This window comes from Cucurbita moschata, unplaced genomic scaffold, assembly GCF_002738365.1.
Source record: "Cucurbita moschata cultivar Rifu unplaced genomic scaffold, Cmos_1.0 Cmo_Scf00008, whole genome shotgun sequence".
Taxonomy (NCBI): Eukaryota; Viridiplantae; Streptophyta; class Magnoliopsida; order Cucurbitales; family Cucurbitaceae; genus Cucurbita; species Cucurbita moschata.
In genome coordinates, this window is record NW_019268524.1 from 3,209,081 (window position 1) to 3,227,237 (window position 18,157).

General features: G+C 38.0%; 3 protein-coding genes across 7 annotated transcripts; all 3 read right to left on the reverse strand.

Annotated features, from left to right (window-relative positions):
- Positions 1-1,136: 1,136 nt before the first annotated feature.
- LOC111446445 lies at positions 1,137-1,890 on the reverse strand. Its single transcript, XM_023085269.1, has 2 exons — positions 1,556-1,890; positions 1,137-1,478 (listed from the first exon to the last, which is right to left on the reverse strand). Exons 1-2 carry the CDS (start codon positions 1,804-1,806, stop codon positions 1,298-1,300), a joined length of 432 nt encoding a protein of 143 aa, XP_022941037.1. The 5' UTR covers positions 1,807-1,890; the 3' UTR covers positions 1,137-1,297.
- Positions 1,891-3,446: 1,556 nt separating this feature from the next.
- Positions 3,447-6,216, reverse strand: LOC111446132 (phosphatidylinositol transfer protein 3-like). Of its 3 annotated transcripts, none has more exons than XM_023084802.1 (7): positions 6,129-6,207; positions 5,677-6,094; positions 5,084-5,177; positions 4,789-4,965; positions 4,585-4,683; positions 4,102-4,344; positions 3,447-3,941 (listed from the first exon to the last, which is right to left on the reverse strand). In XM_023084802.1, the coding sequence occupies exons 3-7, from the start codon at positions 5,156-5,158 to the stop codon at positions 3,627-3,629; spliced, it is 909 nt and encodes a 302-aa protein (XP_022940570.1). In that variant the 5' UTR covers positions 5,159-5,177; positions 5,677-6,094; positions 6,129-6,207; the 3' UTR covers positions 3,447-3,626. The 3 variants fall into 3 exon arrangements, with proteins under 3 accessions (XP_022940570.1, XP_022940571.1, XP_022940569.1); XM_023084803.1 differs by lacking the exon at positions 6,129-6,207 and having other exon boundaries at positions 5,084-5,217; positions 5,677-5,811; positions 5,853-5,954; XM_023084801.1 differs by having other exon boundaries at positions 5,677-6,216.
- Positions 6,217-6,487: 271 nt separating this feature from the next.
- On the reverse strand, positions 6,488-15,666 carry LOC111446131 (helicase sen1-like). 3 transcript variants are annotated; one of them, XR_002711023.1, is made up of 9 exons: positions 15,465-15,666; positions 12,975-14,433; positions 11,938-12,126; positions 11,361-11,456; positions 11,100-11,262; positions 9,962-10,091; positions 8,106-9,872; positions 7,264-7,990; positions 6,488-7,176 (listed from the first exon to the last, which is right to left on the reverse strand). XR_002711023.1 is itself a non-coding variant. In XM_023084800.1 (8 exons), the coding sequence occupies exons 1-8, from the start codon at positions 15,645-15,647 to the stop codon at positions 7,562-7,564; spliced, it is 4,416 nt and encodes a 1,471-aa protein (XP_022940568.1). In that variant the 5' UTR covers positions 15,648-15,666; the 3' UTR covers positions 6,488-7,561. The 3 variants fall into 3 exon arrangements, 1 of the variants encoding a protein (XP_022940568.1); XR_002711024.1 differs by having other exon boundaries at positions 12,975-14,436; positions 15,465-15,575; XM_023084800.1 differs by having other exon boundaries at positions 6,488-7,990.
- Positions 15,667-18,157: the final 2,491 nt, after the last annotated feature.

The window sequence follows — 18,157 nt, forward strand, 5'->3', positions numbered from 1 at the left end:
TCAAGATAGCTTTAAAAAATATTGATGAATTTAAAAATAATAATTTCATGGAATTTCTAATATTAAAATTTAACAACTTGGTGACCAAATCAATTTTGTATTTAAATACGTTACATCGATATGAAATAGCGAGTTGATTACGAAGAAATAAATTATTATCTCGACAATAATAAGCTAAATTTTATTTATTATATGCAAGAAAAAGGTAAGATTTACTTCAATGATAAGCTTATTGCTTTATTAATATTAAATTTCTTTGACTATTTTACATATTATAGTCGAATTGTTATAAGTGAATTAAGTTCACACGTGTAAAAGACCTTTTAAAAAATTTACACAATTTTAAATTATTAGTTATTTAAAATATATTGTCTAAATTAATTCATGGATGGAAAGTCAAGAATTTAAATGATAATGATTATAAATTTGCAACGTGTAAATTAACGATTTTCAAATGGAAGTGATTGTGAGATCGCACATCGATTGGAGAGGTGAATGAGTGTCAACGAGGACGTTGGGCCCCGAAGAGGAGTAGATTGTGAGATCTCACATCAGTTGGAGAGGGAAACGAAACATTCCTTGTAAGGGTGTGAAAACTTCTTCCTAATACATGAGAAAGCCCAAAAAGAACAATATCTACTAGCGGTGACTGTTATACGGCGTTACTTGATACTCTTATAAACTATAAGCGAACACCGAGAGTTGATAGACTACATTCAATTGAGTTGTAGGGTAGACCTGAGGAGGAGCACTTTACTTTAAGGCATGCTCCAATATTACCATCATATAATTTTTATCAAAGAATTCCCGAAGCCAAAGTATGAGGTCATCCTCTCATAAGTCGAAGGATATCGAATGAGAGATTCACCACCGAAAGCATTAACAAAAGAAAAAAAAAACGAATGTTGTTGTGAATGTTCAACATTTTAGAAAGCAGGAAAAGGGATCCCTTTTCTGGAACGAAAAAAACGGAGCTGATTTGATTCGACTCAAATAAAAAATTTGTTTGGGAGTGAATATGGGAATTTAGATGGGCTTTTGTTATGGGGGAATGGGCCCCGATCCATGCCATGCTGACAAGCCCTCAGATTCGGCCTCTGCAATCGACCCATTGAAATGAAGAACACAAAGAACTGTATCTGTAAGTGATGGAGATGGGTTTTCATGGAATGATTGTTCGCAGTGAACATGGATCTATTCAAGAATCGAGGGATGAATTTGTGGGGATTTTGCTTAGAATACGATAGATTAACGGATACAACATTTGGGTACAGGAAAACATAAATCCATGGATGAACTATGATGCAGCCACCGTTTCTCCCTTGCCGGAGATTTGTGGTGGAACAACGACGGCCGATGAAGATGCCACCGCCGCCTTGGCTGCCGCTTTCTTTGATGCTAAACTGCACTTCTCCCTTCTCTCATCTTGCTTCATTTGCTGTTGCCGACATTCGTCGCTACAGAATCCCCTGTCTCCCCTGAAAACAGAGTCCCTTTCAGTTTCATTCCAAGAAAACAGGGATTGTTGAATTTAATTGGATTGGATTGGATTTACCTGTACATGTAAATATCACGACCAGGAACAAGAGGGCGAGAGCAAAGAGAACAATCTCTGAGGAAATTGGCGTTTTCTTGTAGATCAATCGAATGCCTTCTGTGATTTCTTGGCGACATCAGCTGTTGGGAGATCGCAGGCGACGGCGGTGATCGGTTGTGGATGGAGCCTCCGCCGCCCAGATCGAAGGTGATGTCGGTCATGCTGGTGGTTTTTTTGATCGGAGCACGTGAGGTGTTGCCGAGAGACATGGTTTGAAATTTGTAAAACCAGAAGGGGAAAAAGCGGTTGTGGTTTGAGGAAGAAGAAGTGAAGCAGTGAAGAAGAAGATGATAAAAGAGGGCCAGCAAATGGGGAACGAATCTGGACCGTTCATTACAATTGATAGTGACTCCTCTGCGTAAATAAAAATAAGGAATCCACGTCAGCCTCTCATTTTCACCAATCAAATTATTTGTAATTTTGCTTTAACTCATTTAATGATTTTTTTATTATTATTATTGAGCGTACTTCTTTAATTGTGCGGCCTCATGATCTCGACATGTTTATATAGCAAACTTAATGAGAACTCAAACCCCATTCACGTTTTTACCTAGTTTTGTGGCTTTGTCGGACCTTTTGCGAGGTTTGCATTCGTCAACCGAACACGATTTATGCAGAATTCAAGCTTGTTCGGCCACAGACATTGCTCGTGATTGCATGTTGCATCGTTTGCGACTTTAGTCGACTTGCTTCTACAATAGGCCAAATCATTTGGTTTCACCTTGCCTCTACTCTAGACCAATGTCTCTCATAAGCAACATCGCATCTCATCATTATTTTGGTTCCCAACAACACGACTCATGTATCCATCATTCTTACTCATGTATCATGATGTCATCCCACGCCTCAAGATAGTTGGGCCATCTTGGCTTGCTTGGACACATCTGTTTGAAATTAACACGTGTCAACCATTGCGTTAGAACATCTCGAACATCCATTCGTCAGAATTCTCATCGGGCAATGGATTCTCTTGTATCCCTGCTAAACCATTTACGGCATCCATTCTGAAAAAAGTAAGTGCATAATCCAACGTCCGATCCATGGGCTAGGGCACCCCTTGGAAGACCATTTTTCAGAGGAAGACGCTTGCCACGTTGTGTGACACACATACGTGCTACAAGGTAGCTCGCCTCCATGAGCAGTAAGTTTTTTTATTTAGACGAATGAAATTAACCGAGTTATGTTGGTAGTCTAATTTTGCATATTAAGTGAATAATAAAACCTTAATCCATGGTTAGTGTAATGTTAATGAAATCAGGGAGGGGAATATAAGGTCCAATAAATTAGTGGTCCATTTATGTACTTACTACAATTGGAAGCACACACACGTGAAAACAGCTCACTTGAAGTTGAGATTTCAGATTCCAATTATTATTATTATTATTGTTGTTTTTTCTGCATAGTTGTGAAAATAAAATGAAGCAAAGTTGTTTGCTTTGGAACTAAGAATCATTAAACACAGATTAAACTAATTATGAATTATCCCTATTTTAATTCATTTTTAAAAATCGATCCATCATGTGGGGTGGATTAACTTCTACGTAAACATTGCAACGTAACTCAATTAATTAAAATATATACACGCAAATGAGAGATCATAGGTTCGAAATTCTCTCCCACATGTTATAGACAATAAATGGGAGAGCGGCATTTGAACCGAGCTAAACGTTGAGCTGAAAATTTTGGCGGGGAATGGGTTGATAGCTAAGGAGCAGTGACTGTGGTTGGGCAAGATAGATGAGTCCACTGGATTCAACCTTTTTCATTTGTTGTAAAAAGAAGGGTCTTTTGGAAGGATGCCTTAAATGCACTTTTCAAAAAATAAATTATTGGTTCAACAAAGTTAGTATTTAGCAGAACAGGACCAACATGTTTTGATTGTTATAAGGTGGCCTTCATGTCATTGTCACACTCACACAGCTAATAATGGACAAATTTCTTAGCCAACAGTCATGAACAACAACTTCTGTTCTTTATAATCATGTCCCACAACAAATCAGACAACAAGAGATTGTTAACATACCTTGCCTCAGCTGCCATCAGCTCCTCTAGTTATATGAGCATCGTCGTCTGTTCTCGAGTTTGAGGTTTTAGAATCGGTGACTAGGGCGCAACGACTGGTAGGATCTACTCCAGACCAGAAACAGCGCATCCGCTTATCGTCTTCTTTCATCATCTCGCCATATTTGGTTATGTTGAAACTAACATGATTGTTTCCACCAAATGCAGACTCCAGCTGGTCCATATTGAACAGAGACTCTATTATCCTCTTCGAGTTTACGTCGTTGGAGTAAACGAATTTCACTTTGTTGGCAGTTTTGGTCTCCAGGAAAGGCTTTGCAACCTGTAAATTAAAACAGTACAAACGTCAAATAATTGCAGTAAGTAAAACAGAAATGGCAGTGTACTACTACTAGGACTCCTATGGGCCACAAATCCCTGGGAGATATACAGTAAATTCAGATATTTGAATGAAAGCAGTGAGTTCTTCAAATGAATTATACCATCCAGAAGGGCTCGAAAAACTTAGGCGCGTTGTACAGAATTGCAACTCCGAGGCGTTCGGGATAATGTTCCTGTAAAACATGTGCAGTCTCTTTTGTTGCTTTCAATGAAATATTTGACATATCAAAATCCTTGAAATCAATCAGCCAAATCATACTCTCCTGGTCTGGCGACAGGTTCAGGATAGCATTCTCCATGCAATACACCAAGTACCTAATCTGTCCTTTTACAGTCTTCGAGTTCTGTGGTCGAGAAAGCACGAGGTCGTTAAACTTAAACCAAATCTATAGGAAGTCAAGTTTACTTGTGCAGGCATTAGAGACTCCATCTAAAGTATCTTAATAAGAGTTATTGTGACAGACAATCTCAGAACACCTTTTTTCTTCCCTGATTCTTTCTAAAATCACTACGAGAAACACAAACTTCAAAATAAAGAAAATGTTCAGTAGATCTCTGTTAGGACTGCATAATACAAATGGAACCTGGCGACACGGTCTCATGACTATAACTGTTCTTCCGTGTCGATCATTATAGTTTGCACAATAAAGTTTCCCTGTCTCAGCTTCATGAGCAACCTCATCCTACAAGAGAGATCTAACTATTTAATGGATGAAATGCCATGGCTTGAGCGTTGAACTAAAAAACTTGTTCAAAAAATACTTGACCAAGAGTAAGCAGTGAAGTACCCATTGAATTTCTTCCGGCTTGTATTCTGACCTCCACTTCAAACTTGCTTTCAGCATCTTAGTTGCCTTCTTCACATTCCAGTTTCTTGCCCTTAAGTACCTTGAAATGGATGGATCAGAACAGTAAATCGACGATTTACCAGACAACGGCCCTAAAAGCCTCCGCACCTCAGAAATCTGTAAACGATGAACTAGAACTACAAGAGTTAGCAACTCTCCATAAAGAATTGGCAGGCATTTCAACTATCTTAGTTTCTAGATTCAGCAGTCAAAGGGCTGTAACTGTCAGAAATACCTTCATATGCTGTTCTTCAGTTAATATAGCTTTCTCACAACCAATAGAAGAAGGTACTTCTAAATTCGAACACATGGTGTTTTGGATTATGCACCTGAAGGCCAAAAGGCAAATTACATAGCTTGTAAGCTCCCCTGTCAACAGAGTTATCAAAATGTTAGCTAGCACAACTTGAATAACTATCTAGATTATAAATCAAATGGATTCAGAAAATTCCCAACTACTAATATAACCAAAACGCCTCCACAGTTCTAAACACTGTGGCAAGGTCATGGAAACCAGAGAATTAAATGCCCTTTCTTCTCAAAACGCATCCAACTAGCAAACGTTCAGAGATAGTTATCTGCAATAATACTTACCTTTTCCCCTGATACAGTCATACAGGACTACGATTTCTGAAACCATCACTAACATACACTATCCCATCATCAACTTCAAGTTATTCCCTACTCCTTTGGATGTTTGACTTAATATTGAAGATAGTAGAGGACATTTTAAACAATTAATCATACAAATCTATACAACCTCATGAACCCAGAAGCATGGTAAATCCAAGACAGAAGGTAAAAAAGTTCAAAAGGAAGAAAAATTACCAAATCGCTGGAGCTGAGGCTTCGCGGGAAGGGCGACTCCTCCGAAGCTTAAACCATAAAAAGTAGTTGAAGAGAGAAAAAGGGTATTATCAGTGAAGAGCGGGGACCAAACAATTTCGAAGAAAACTACTTTAATTCATTCATAGCAACGAGGAATGAAGGAAGAAGTCCTTCAAGGCTTGGACTTGGAGGTACCCTTTGATACCCAGGTTCGATCGTTTTCGAATTGATGTACCCCGTGGCCGTTCGAGTTCGTCTAGGTACTGTTTGGTTACTTACTCAGTCCATGTGCTTGGTAAATCGAACTCTTCAGATTTAGACCGATTCGCTTCCTTTCTTTTCAAAATTCAGTGCATTTTTTTAGCACAATCTTGCGATCGTAATCAAATGTCTCTGAGATTTTTGGTGACAAAAATTTCTTGGTATTAGAAAAGAAAGGTTCTAAGACTTACTAATATCATTGATAATATTTGTATGAATCTTTTGATTCGAGTGCTCCACTGAAATGTCAATACTCTAGAAATCATCGACGCCCTTACTAAGAGAGTTGACAAAAATTTAGATATCTATTTTATTATATTTTCAAAAACATCCATAGTTCTACTAAATAAAATCATAAACTGAATTTAGTCTTTTCAATTAAAAATTGTTCATGCATCAACTTGGTTTGCTCCCCACCACTACTACTTTCTATTATCGCCATCTTTCTATTTGAAGTAAAGAGATTCCCTTTTCTTTATATTTGAAGTAAAGAAAGGTGCTCCCCCACAGTTTCATACACTTACTTACTTACCCAATGCAAGCTTCCAAGAAAGAAGAAAACACAGCCCATGGCATACCATTAACCTCAGTCCTCTCCCATGTGCCATGTTGTTTTTCCTGTTCAACAACTGCACAATTTCATAACTCATACAAATATTAATATGTAATGAAGAATTTAGGAATTGGGTCGAAAATGAGGGAACTGCAACAAAAGAATCGCTATAATTTCAAATGAAGGCGGGGTTTATGTACGACCCCAACTTGGCATTTAACGCCATTCAAAATTTTGATGCCTTCCAACACAACCTGTGCTCTCCCCCATTAGTTACTGTACAATTGTTTCCTATTCCCAGCTGCTGTAGGCCCCCCCATATAACTTTAGCTCCCCTGAATCATTTTCTAACTACACAAGGGCTGAGAAAAGTGTTCCCTCTAAAAAGGTCGAGAAAACACAATATTGCAACCCTTCAGCTTCTTACTTGTGTCATCTTTACGCATTTATTTGTCCAAAACAATGTTCATTGATCATCTTACTTCTGAATTTACCTCGGCCAGCTCCCCAGAGAGTCGATCTCCACCTCCACGAGGGTTCGATCATCAAAGACCAATAGCAAGTCATGGCCATTTGAGGACAGTAATTCCACTGACCACAGGCACCCAATTCAATTCCCCATTACAGCCAGTGGCTCTCTAGTTCTCGTGATAGAACGAACACATCCAGATGCCATCATTTGATCCCTAAACATGCATACACAAATACTATGAAAAAAGAAGGATCTAAGTCGCCAAACGTCATGATAAGCAGTCACAAAACAGCAGGCTCACCTTTCTCAGTATGCTGGTAACCCAAAAGTATACACTTAAATCAAAGAAACGGATCCCCCCCCCCCCCAGAATAGATGTCTGCAGATGCTGTGCAACTTATTTCCCTTTTCTGTATGCTTTTGGACTTCTTATCTTCAATCAAATAGGCTTAGGATTGTCAAGACAATAACATACTCAGACACTGCCAGGGATCAGCATGCAGAATAGCCCTCAAAAGCTGAGCCTCATGCGGATGCACACATAATATTAACCAAAAGGTTTCCTCTGAACCATTGAAACCAATTCAGAGAGCCATTGATTAAACATCTCTCTTCCCAACTGTCCCAGCAGAACTTTGCCTTTTCTGCATACCATATTGCCAAGTGTCTCTCAGTTTGTCACCTGACTGATCAAAATCTTCTGCGGAAGTCTCTACGGCAGCCTTAGAAGACCGGTAATTTCCATTCCTAGTAATTACTGAAGAGTTTGATTTCTCATCATCTTCCGATGGTGTTCCAGACCTTGACTCCACGTGTATATCTAGAGACCTATGTCTTGGAAGAACTGATCTCGGGCCCCTAGTGTTGGAAGAGTTCTTCCCAGGCAAAGTAGATTGAGTAGATCCCTTCTGTCCGAGGAAATCCTTCGGAAGGGATTCCATATCCATGTAACAGTTCCTTGACTTCGCATCAGTGATCAACGCAGCCCAATCATCAGACTGCATCAAAGCATTAGCATTGCCCATTACCTGGTTTAACAAAAGATCATATTAGAATATTCAAATTGTCAGCTATTAGTAAAAGTACCCATGTATGGGTATGAGAGAGACTGCAATAACTTGAGAGAGAAAAATTGAAGCCTACCCAAAGAGCTCTCCTTGCTCGGGTCAGTGCTACATTCATTCGACGAATATCTGCAACAAAACCAACACCATGGCTGGAGGCACGCACACAAGACATGATAATCACATCTCTTTCTTGACCTTGGAAAGCATCTACAGTATTAATATATAGATCCTTCCCTTCTTCAGAGTTCAGAACCTCCTCAAACTCACGTTGGAGGCACTTCAATTGGAGCTTGTATGGTGTTATTATACCAACTGAAACTTTACCCAAGACTAATGACTTCACGGTTTTCTGTAGATGTTCATACAAACGAAGACAAAATTGTGCTTCATGAATATTTTGATATGAAACAGATCCCCCTCTATGAGATTCCCGCCCATGCGTAATATCAAAGAAAGTGTAAGGTCTAAGTATAGGGTCTTTGTAGTATGTCTCATCAGGTAAATTAGCAACACTTTCACTGTCAGTAAGGCGCCCTTGGTAGAAGTACCTTGAAGGGAAATCACGTATTTGAGGATGCATTCTATACTGCACCGATAACAACATAGTGGGACATCCTGCTTGCTGGAATCTTTCAAAGAGACTTCTACTGTACAACAATGTTCCAGCTGCTTTACTGATAACAGTGGCTGGGAGCTGCTGGGGATCTCCAACAAGCACACACCTTGCTGCCCCAAGAGAAAGCGGCGGAAGAACAGCTACCTCACTGGCTTGGGCTGCCTCATCAATGACCACCATGTCAAAACCATGAGATAGTCGAGAAAACAATTTGCGACCACTGCTTGACACTGTGGTGAAAACTATCTCGGCCTCGTTGGCAAAACTAGCCTCAAGACTAGCTCGTGCATCCTCCATATTGAAATTGCTGTTAGATCGATACCTGCCTTCTAAAATAAGTAGGCGTGACATCTCAACTAAAATTTTATCCCTACCTTCTATTACAGCAGCAAGGTTTTGCAACAATGCATCTCGATTTTGGTCACGAGCCACCAGAACATCAGGGTCCACACCAACAGATCCTTGAGAGCGAACAGCAGCAGCAGCAACATTGAGTTCTCTCTGAAGACTACTGATTTGCTGAGATAATTGAGTTTCGCGAACTTTTAGCTGGTGCATCCATCTTAAGACTTCGTCTCTACTTTTGACCAAAAGTTGTTCTGTTCTACGCTCAACTGAAACTGCTTGGGCTGCACGTGTTTGTGAATCAACACCAACTCGAGCCACATCAGGTCGATAAACCTTCATTTCCCCATCAATAAACCCTCGATCAAGAACACGTGCAAGAAGCTCATCTGTTGCAGCATTTGAAGGTGCACAGACTAACATTCTAGGTTTAGGACACAGTGTGGGAAGAGTGCGGAAAAGATTCTGGTCCATGTTTTGGAGTACCTCATCAATGGATCCAGTAGAGACATGATCTGAGCTGCTCTCATGAGCTTGTTTATAGCTTTCTGGTGCTAGTTTCTTAAGCAAGGAAGTATAGTAATGCTGGTACTGAACCAGATGGATAACATTTAGCATTCCCCAAACTGTATGTGTCTTACCTGTTCCAGGAGGACCTTGCACGAGTGTAAAAGGCCATGGTTCTTGCCTCTTAACTGTCCCGCTGCTTGTACCAGCAGCTGTATGTGTTGCTGCCCATTGGATTGCAGATAGCTGAGGTCCGTTGAAGGTCCTATGCAAATACTCAACAAAATTTTGTGTGAAGCACTCGGGCATAGCAGGTGACTGCTGCTCATACTTCGGAAATTGTTCAGGACTAGGCTGAAGGATTGAAGATTGCATCTGATACATATGGTAAACAATTAGATTCGTGATAACAATTTAAAGGGGATATAAGACGGCTTTTAATCCAAATAAATTCTGACCATTACCTGCATGTTGAGCCGACGAAATGCATGTAGGGCAACATACTCTCGCTGGGTTGTTGCAAGAGAACCAAGCACCGTTAAAAACCAAACATTCTTTGCCTGAAGTTTTCTAACTATATGATCTTCTTCAATCCTGCAATTCAGAAATAGTAATAATATGAGAATCGCCCAACATTATAAGAGTATTTCATATAATTACAAGGTTGAGTGTAAGGAATGCCCTCCCCCACAAGAATCTTTTAAGAAAATAAGTTTTTTAATAAAAGAAATATAAATAGCTTCCCAAAAATAATATCGTCACTAATTGCAAGAAATCCACATCATCAAATCCATGCATTGAGGAGACTAACAATGACTACTACGAAGCTTAATAATACTTCAAAATATACCAACAATAACACTTTTTACTAATAGAAATAAAAGTGACACAAGGTATGAGAGATAAAATGCAATAATCTATTCGATGCAAAACATTTAACTTCCTTTCACAACTATCTTCGTCATAAATCAAACTATAGACAGACTTTCCAAAATAGCATCCTTAAAGAAAAGTTTGTGCAAATCAAACCGTAATTTATCTTCGAATGTTTCTACAACACTAAAAAAATGTCAAGTCCCATGCAAACCTCATTCATATTCAAAACACAATATCCTACTTTTAACCCACTTCATTCCCAAAATAAATAATTTTAACTGGGGTAAATAAGTTGTGTAAATTAATCTTTCAGTATCTCTTCATAACCGGAACTCAAAAGTACAACCATAAAATCAATAATGGAGCAGGGCTAATATCTTTGCAGCAGGGCTGCATGAGAATGTAGTATTTGGAAGATACTTCCAAGTAGAATTCATATGGCACAGCTCAGAACTACATTGAGAAGATACTTGACAAGTACCTTCAAGCAAGATTATAGGCACGGATCATTTAAAGGTTAACAGCAACATCACTAAGATTGTAACTGTATTTTGAAATAAAGAGTGAATGAGGACCTCACTAGTACAGTCCATAAGAAAAGAAAGTTCCAAAAATCTTTTTTCTCAAAAATTTTTCTACAAGAGGTTATATTCATTTTGAACAATAATGCATAGACAACAAAAGATGACAAGGAAACAACCATCATGAAATTGAATATTAACTTGCCTACTAGGATCGTATGAGTCCCCAACATAAAAGTGCAGGATGGCGCCTGGCGGGTCACGAGTGTCAAGGGGAACGTGTCGCCGAACAGTTCCAGCCACACGTCCACCAGATTCAGGGTCTTCCTCATCCTCAACAGACATAGTATTGTTCCTCTTTGATCGGACTGCTCAGCATATTTAAAGATAGTTTTAGCAAGAATACAGACATAATGTAAAAGCACTCTCGTCATATTATAAGCTTGAAAGGAATATTATATCAAACCTGATCCAGGTCTGGGGCATGAAAGAACTGCCACATCACCCTCCTTGAATGACCACTTGCACTCGTTCACAGGAAGAACTATTACATCATACCATCCTAAGAAAATAAGCCAAGTTTAGCAACTAGAGTGCTATGAGCATAAAAGAAAGTATTGTTTTTGGCTCTGTATGCAATTTTCTTTTTTAGTATACCAGACTTTGACAAACAAGAAAAAAGGGATTACCCTCTCCCACACAAGGGGAAGACTTAAGAACACAACCGAAGATAGCTTCATGATGCTGATGACAACAATAATTTATACAACAAAACGAATCACAAAACAATAAATCTTAAATACATAAATTAGAATAGCTCATCATATGGCAGGCACCGTTTATAACTTAAACCAACTTCAATATGTTCCAAAATGTCCAACATATTACTAAACTAAAATTTCAACCCTAATTTTTCTTGTTCTAGTTATGAAACTAACCCAAACATAACAGTGAAACTTTTAACTCACTAAATAGCTAAAAATGAAATTAATTAAAAATTGAAAAAAAATAATAGTGAAAATATAAAAGCAAACAATAAGCACCTCTTTCCCTCCTTTCAATATTCTTGACACGAACCATCACATGTGTATCTCTTGAGAATGTTTCAGAGAGTTCCTCCCACGTACTGTAAAGTTGAGCCCGACACTCCTCAAATAACAACGGTTCAAACACTCGGATGTATTCTTCGACAGATTCAAATCGACCGGGAACACACTGGAGTTCAGTTTCCTCTGGTACATGATAATGCATTCAGTTACATGACAGGGAGAACAATACAAAAATAAATAAATTGGTTTAGAACAATTGTCCAACCACAAAATTAAAATTTACAATAAACAGATGGCGGTGCAGCGAGAACTGTTGTTGTTTTATTGCTATAGAATAATAACACCAGTACTTCAATATATTTCATTATTTCATACCTAAAATCAAGATTTAACAGCATGAAAAGCCTAACTATTCAGGCCAAGAGAAAAAATGGAAAAAGAAACAGTTGTCAATTCAAAAACCAAGTAAACTGCATTTTATTTTTCACAGAAAAGAGTGGTTCGCTCAAGCATAAAGGAAATTTGTAGTTCAATACTCAATATGAAAGGATGTCCTTACATCCTGCAGGCTCCCTAGGAGGAAGACCCGCCTCATGTAGTGGTAGGATCCCATCCGTAATGTGTGGGCCTAAGCTTGATAAACATCATACTAGAGGCATCCAACTTAATCCACAATTTCAGTAAGAATAGGATAGAGAATCAAAATAAGCAGGTAAATGGCAACCCAACTAACTCGATTATACTAACACCATAGTTTCACAATCCAATTTCTTCCTCCTAATATACATTAAAAAAAAAGTACTCGATAATGAGAACTAGAGAGCAAAATTCAGCTGTATATAAAATGCACAACCTTACTAAGCTGTAAAATTTAAAATGTTTGCAAGTTAAAGCAGCTGAACCAATCTTGAATTAGACGGGAACTTTTGAACACAATGGCATAATGATGTAAACTTGAATAAAATCAACACTGAGCGGTAGAAAAGAAGTCAGTTCAGAAAATCATAGATCGTGTAGAAAATAAATTGTACCTGGGTGATGCCAAAACTTTTCATTGGTCACCTCCCGTATAAGTCGTTCAACTGATGAGTCTTGATGACTACTAACAGAATTCTGCTTCTTGGCCGGAAGATGCTTCTTATTTATCTGCTTGTGGTCAGAAGAACTTTGATTAGATATAGCTGGTTTCCTGTTGGAGACCTGCATATTCCTCTGCACCCTTGAATCCGTAGGTATCTTCCAAGAACCCTGTCTGGGAATTGGTGGTAAAGGTGCCTCTGCTGGGACATCTCCATCATTGTTTGGCCTGGTTGGCCGAGCTAGTAATCCAGAACTCATATCACCATTACTGTCCAACTTTGATTCACCAGATTCCGAGGAAATGCCTACTCCTTCATGACTTGAAACATCACCTTGTTTCTGGTCTTTATTAACAGTCAGTTTTTCCCCAACACGTTCATTAACTTGGGTTGCACTATGAACTTCCTTCACAATGCGCGTGGTTATAGGAGGTGGAAATGCTTGCCTTCGAGGCGTTGAAGTTTTCATAGGCCCAGCCATCTTCACATCTTCTAAATTAAGAAACATTGTCTGCCTGCTACGCTTCTTCCCAAGCTTGGCTTCTAGATGTTGATCTATTTTCCTCTTTCCAGGATTATTAGCACATTTTATAGCATGACTTGCTTCAATGCCCTTAACTTCTCTTTGTTTTGAAGGCAGCCCAGTTTCTTCCTGAACACTATCTGTGGAGGTATCAAGTTTAACATTGTTTTCTGTATTTAGGATACTGTTGTTTTTCCGATCATTTGGCTCTGGATCTGTTGTTGAAGGTACATGATTACTACTTTTATCTATGGTACTATCAGAAACTTTGGTGTTGCAGGAATTGTTCACAGAAACATCGTGGGAAGGAGAAAGTAAGCCCTGCTCTTGTGAAGGTCTTAACTGTTTACGCAAAACACTGCCTCCATTTATATCTGCAGAACCCTCAGCATCAGACCATTCTCCTTCTTCCCTTTCCACTGATTGAGTGTCTCTAGAACCTGAAACCAATGTGGGTGTTGCAGTCTCAACATTGTTTGACTTGGATGATGAGGTAACCTTGGAATTTTGATCTGACATTTTCTTTTGTTCTTCTCCCATTTCAGGATTAGAACCAAGTTTACTTCGAACAAAAGGCTGAAAACCTGATACGGAGGAGGCATGAGAAAACGCATGGTTGTTTAATATTCTTTGGGGACCTCCTGATGCTGGAAATAAGTCTGACGCATGGGAATTTGTAGATGGTTGAGCCTTTTGAGGCTGGAAGACAATAACATCACCATCTTCATTATCCTCGACAGGGGGTTCATTAAGATCAAATAGTAATCTTCCTCGAGAACCCATGTGATACAGAAATGCATAAAAACTAAATTGTAAACAGGCCCTATTGATACAGTTATCTCCAATGAGGAACTTGAAAAGGATCAAAATCCAATATACCTCGACGCTCTACTGCAAGTCCAGACATGAATGAAATACAATTATTTAGCATAAGAAGAGACGTAAGAAACACCAGCATAATTTATGTTTAAAATGGAAATATGTGCACGCCTATAAACGGAGAAGGACAATCAATTTGGAAAAAAAAAGGATCCAAGGTATAATTCATAAAGAGGCTTAATTAATCATCATGGTTCAACATTGTAGGGCTCAATGTGTACATCTCAACTCTGCAAGAGGGAACAACTTCTACGATAAGTGATACAAAAACATCAGTCATGTATGCACGACAAAATTTGTTTCAAGTAAAATGCAAAACTTTAGATAGAATGCACAACTTGAGACTGCAGACAACAAAAAACCATAATCACCATCCAGATTATTAAATCGCACGTGATTCAGAACTCCAAAAAAGGTTCAAAACGACTACCACTAATGTCCTCTGGCTCACCACGACATAAAACACCAAGTAAACCCGGAGCAAACTATGGGACAGCTTCTAACTCAATCAAGACGCATAATTGATAAGAACAGAACAAAAACGTTCCCATGTCAAACAAATTAGGTATTCACGGTACCAGAAAACACTACAAGACACTTCGACTGAAAATCCAGTAAATCGCTCCAGATCAAGAGAACCGCCATTAAACCAAATAAATCACAGCAACCAACCATCATTCCTCTAGGGCAACAAAAATAAAAACAAATCCGGCACACAGCCTCAACCAATTCCTCTTCCTCACTATCCAAAATCACCAAACCAGCCATAACTAACCAAAAGCACTCGAAACCCAGAATCCAATCTCTCATTATGATTGCAATCAAGAACAACCTAACTTAGAGATCGAACGGCAAAATCTAAATCTAATCAATAATACGTACAGATTCAAAACTAATGCAACCAACCAATAGTCAAAGGCAAGAATTAAGCAATTTGAATCTCATTACTAGAAGGCGACTACTCCTGAGGAAGCCAACAAATTCCTCCGCCAAAAGGAGATGGAAAAATTGGAAGGTGTTCATAGTTCGAGAATTTTTACCTCATGGATACTCCTTGAATCCTTGAATGCACAAGTGGAGAGAGAGAGGAAAAAGAGGGGCTCTTTGATTTGAGAGTCAGAGCAAGCAAGAGCGAGGAAGAAAGAGAATGCAAATATGAGGCAAAGCAAGGTGTCATGGGGGTTTATATAGGAAATATCGGCCCAACTTCCCCGGCTTCCCATTTCCTCCGTTCACCGTTAAATTTTCTCCCGGTTTTTTTTTTTTTTTTTTTTTCCTTTTTCAATCCTTTAATTTATTTTTATTTACGAATTATCCCCTCAACACTTTCGGAAACCCCAAAAAGTGCACCCTGTTTTAAGATAATTACAATTTACACCCTGATTCATTGCGAATAGACTATTACGTCCTTGTGTTCATGCCAGTTCCCTTCCCAAAATGGAGGGTATTATCGGTAACACGCAATTTTAAAATAAATTCATGATTTTAAGTTAAATATTCGAATTTTCATGTTTTAAAAATAATCTTAATTTGGCATTTTTCTTTTCTAAATTAAAAATTATGGATTAGTGTTTAAAATATCCATTTTTAAAATGATAATAAATATTATGACTTTTTGACTTTTAAAAATATATATATTGGTGAGAATATTCTGATTTTTTTAATTTATAAAATGAAAAATCTTATTTTACCTTTTTATTTAATTAAATTAATAATAATAATAATAATTCCTGTTGGATGGAATTTCTATTTTTGGAAAATGAAACACTGAAATTTAAAAAAACTTATTAATAGACACTAAATTCTCTGCCCTTTTCTATTTAAAAATTAAATTTTTTTTTGGACCGTAGGAAAAAAAAATTAATTAATTACACGCACTAGCTCCTAGTAGGACTTCATAAAAAGTATAAGAACATGAGATCGAAGAGAATAGAACAGTACGTAGTAATGATTATAGTGGTGGTCTGAAAAAAAAACTGTTGCTGTATAACCGAACAGGGACAAAAATACGAAAAAGTAGATATGTCGAACATATATTGTTAACCGTCGTAATTTTGGTATGGAAGTCATGCTCGAGCGTAGTGTTTACACAACTTTCCTCTAGATATAGTTACCGATGAAGTTTCATTTGTCGATGTTCGGTCTTAATGTATACGAGTTTTTTAAAATAGAAGCGAGATCGGGATGTTAATTTGGTTTGGTTATACTTGCCACCAAACATTCAAACGCGACGAAATAAAAACACAATGAAAAATATTACTCGAATAAGTTTCAATTATTGTAATATTATTCCCAATTATTGAAAATCACAGGTGAAAATTAAAACTCATTTTATTTCTATATAATTGAAGGATCCATTATAATTTTTTTTTTTTTTTTATTGCTTCTGAAAACGATAATTTTAGTTAAATTTAATCATGCCTGTCGGTAAAAAGTAATTAAAATTATAAATAAAAAAAAATTACAGAGTTGAAAAAAAATGAAGAGGAAATTACAAAAATAACTAGCATCCAAAAATAAAATAAAAAAATAAAAAATAAAATAAAAACATTAAATGACATCCAACCTCTTGTTTAATCAATTAAGCCAGCAATTAAAAATTAATATATATTAATTATTTCCAACCCCTAAGTTTGTTGAGCATCGAGGATAATTTCGTAAATTGGAGAGTTTAATTTCTAATTTTTTAGGTAATTCTCTCAAATTTACCTTTAATTAAATTTGTAAATAACCTATTCAAGGTAAGATGTAAATAAATTATTGTTATATTAATATATTTAGATATATTAGCATGCTATTTTGAACATGGTAAAAAAATTGATAATTGATGGGTTAGGATTAAATACATTAATTTGTATTTTTTTCTCGAACATTGTCAATTTGAGTTATTGTAGTGTCACTGTGACACCTGAGTAAAGGAAGGGTACATGAATGAACCGATATCGCATTCGAACGAAACGATCGTAAGAATAAAATGAAGAAAAAAAAAGGTTTAAATGTAACGACCCAAGCCCACCGTAGTAGATATTGTCCTCTTTGTGTTTTCTCTTTCGGCCCCTTGAAGCTTTAAAATGCGTCTGTTAGGAAAAGGTTTTCACACTCTTGTAAAGGGTGTTTCGTTATCCTCTCCAACCACCACCCCCCTTGGGAGCCCAACGTCCTCTCTGGCACACCGCCTCGTGTCTACCCCTTCGGGGTCCAGCCTGTGGGACCCCCACCAAATCCACCCCCCTTCGGAGTCCAACGTCCTCTCTGACATACCGCCTCATGTCTACCCCCTTCGGAGAACAACCTCCTTACTAGCACACCGTCTCGTGTCTACCCCCTTCAGGGTCCAACCTCCTTACTAGCACACTGCCTTGCGTCTACCCCCTTCGGGGAACAACCTCCTTACTGACACACCGTCTCGTGTCTACCCCCTTCGGGGAACAACCTCCTTACTGGCACACCGTCTCGTGTCTACCCCCTTCGGGAAACAGCCTCCTCGCTGGCACATCATCCAGTGTCTGATACTATTTGTAACGACTCAAACCCACTACTAACAGATATTGTCCTCTTTGGACTTTTCTTTTCTGGTTTCCCCTCAAGACTTTAGAATGTATCTGTTAGGGAAAGGTTTTCACACACTTATAAAAGGTGTTTTGTTCTTCTCTCCCAGGATCAAAGTTACTACCTACAAAATATATATATTTTATTATTACTATTATTATTATTAAAAGTGGAAAGGGTTGTT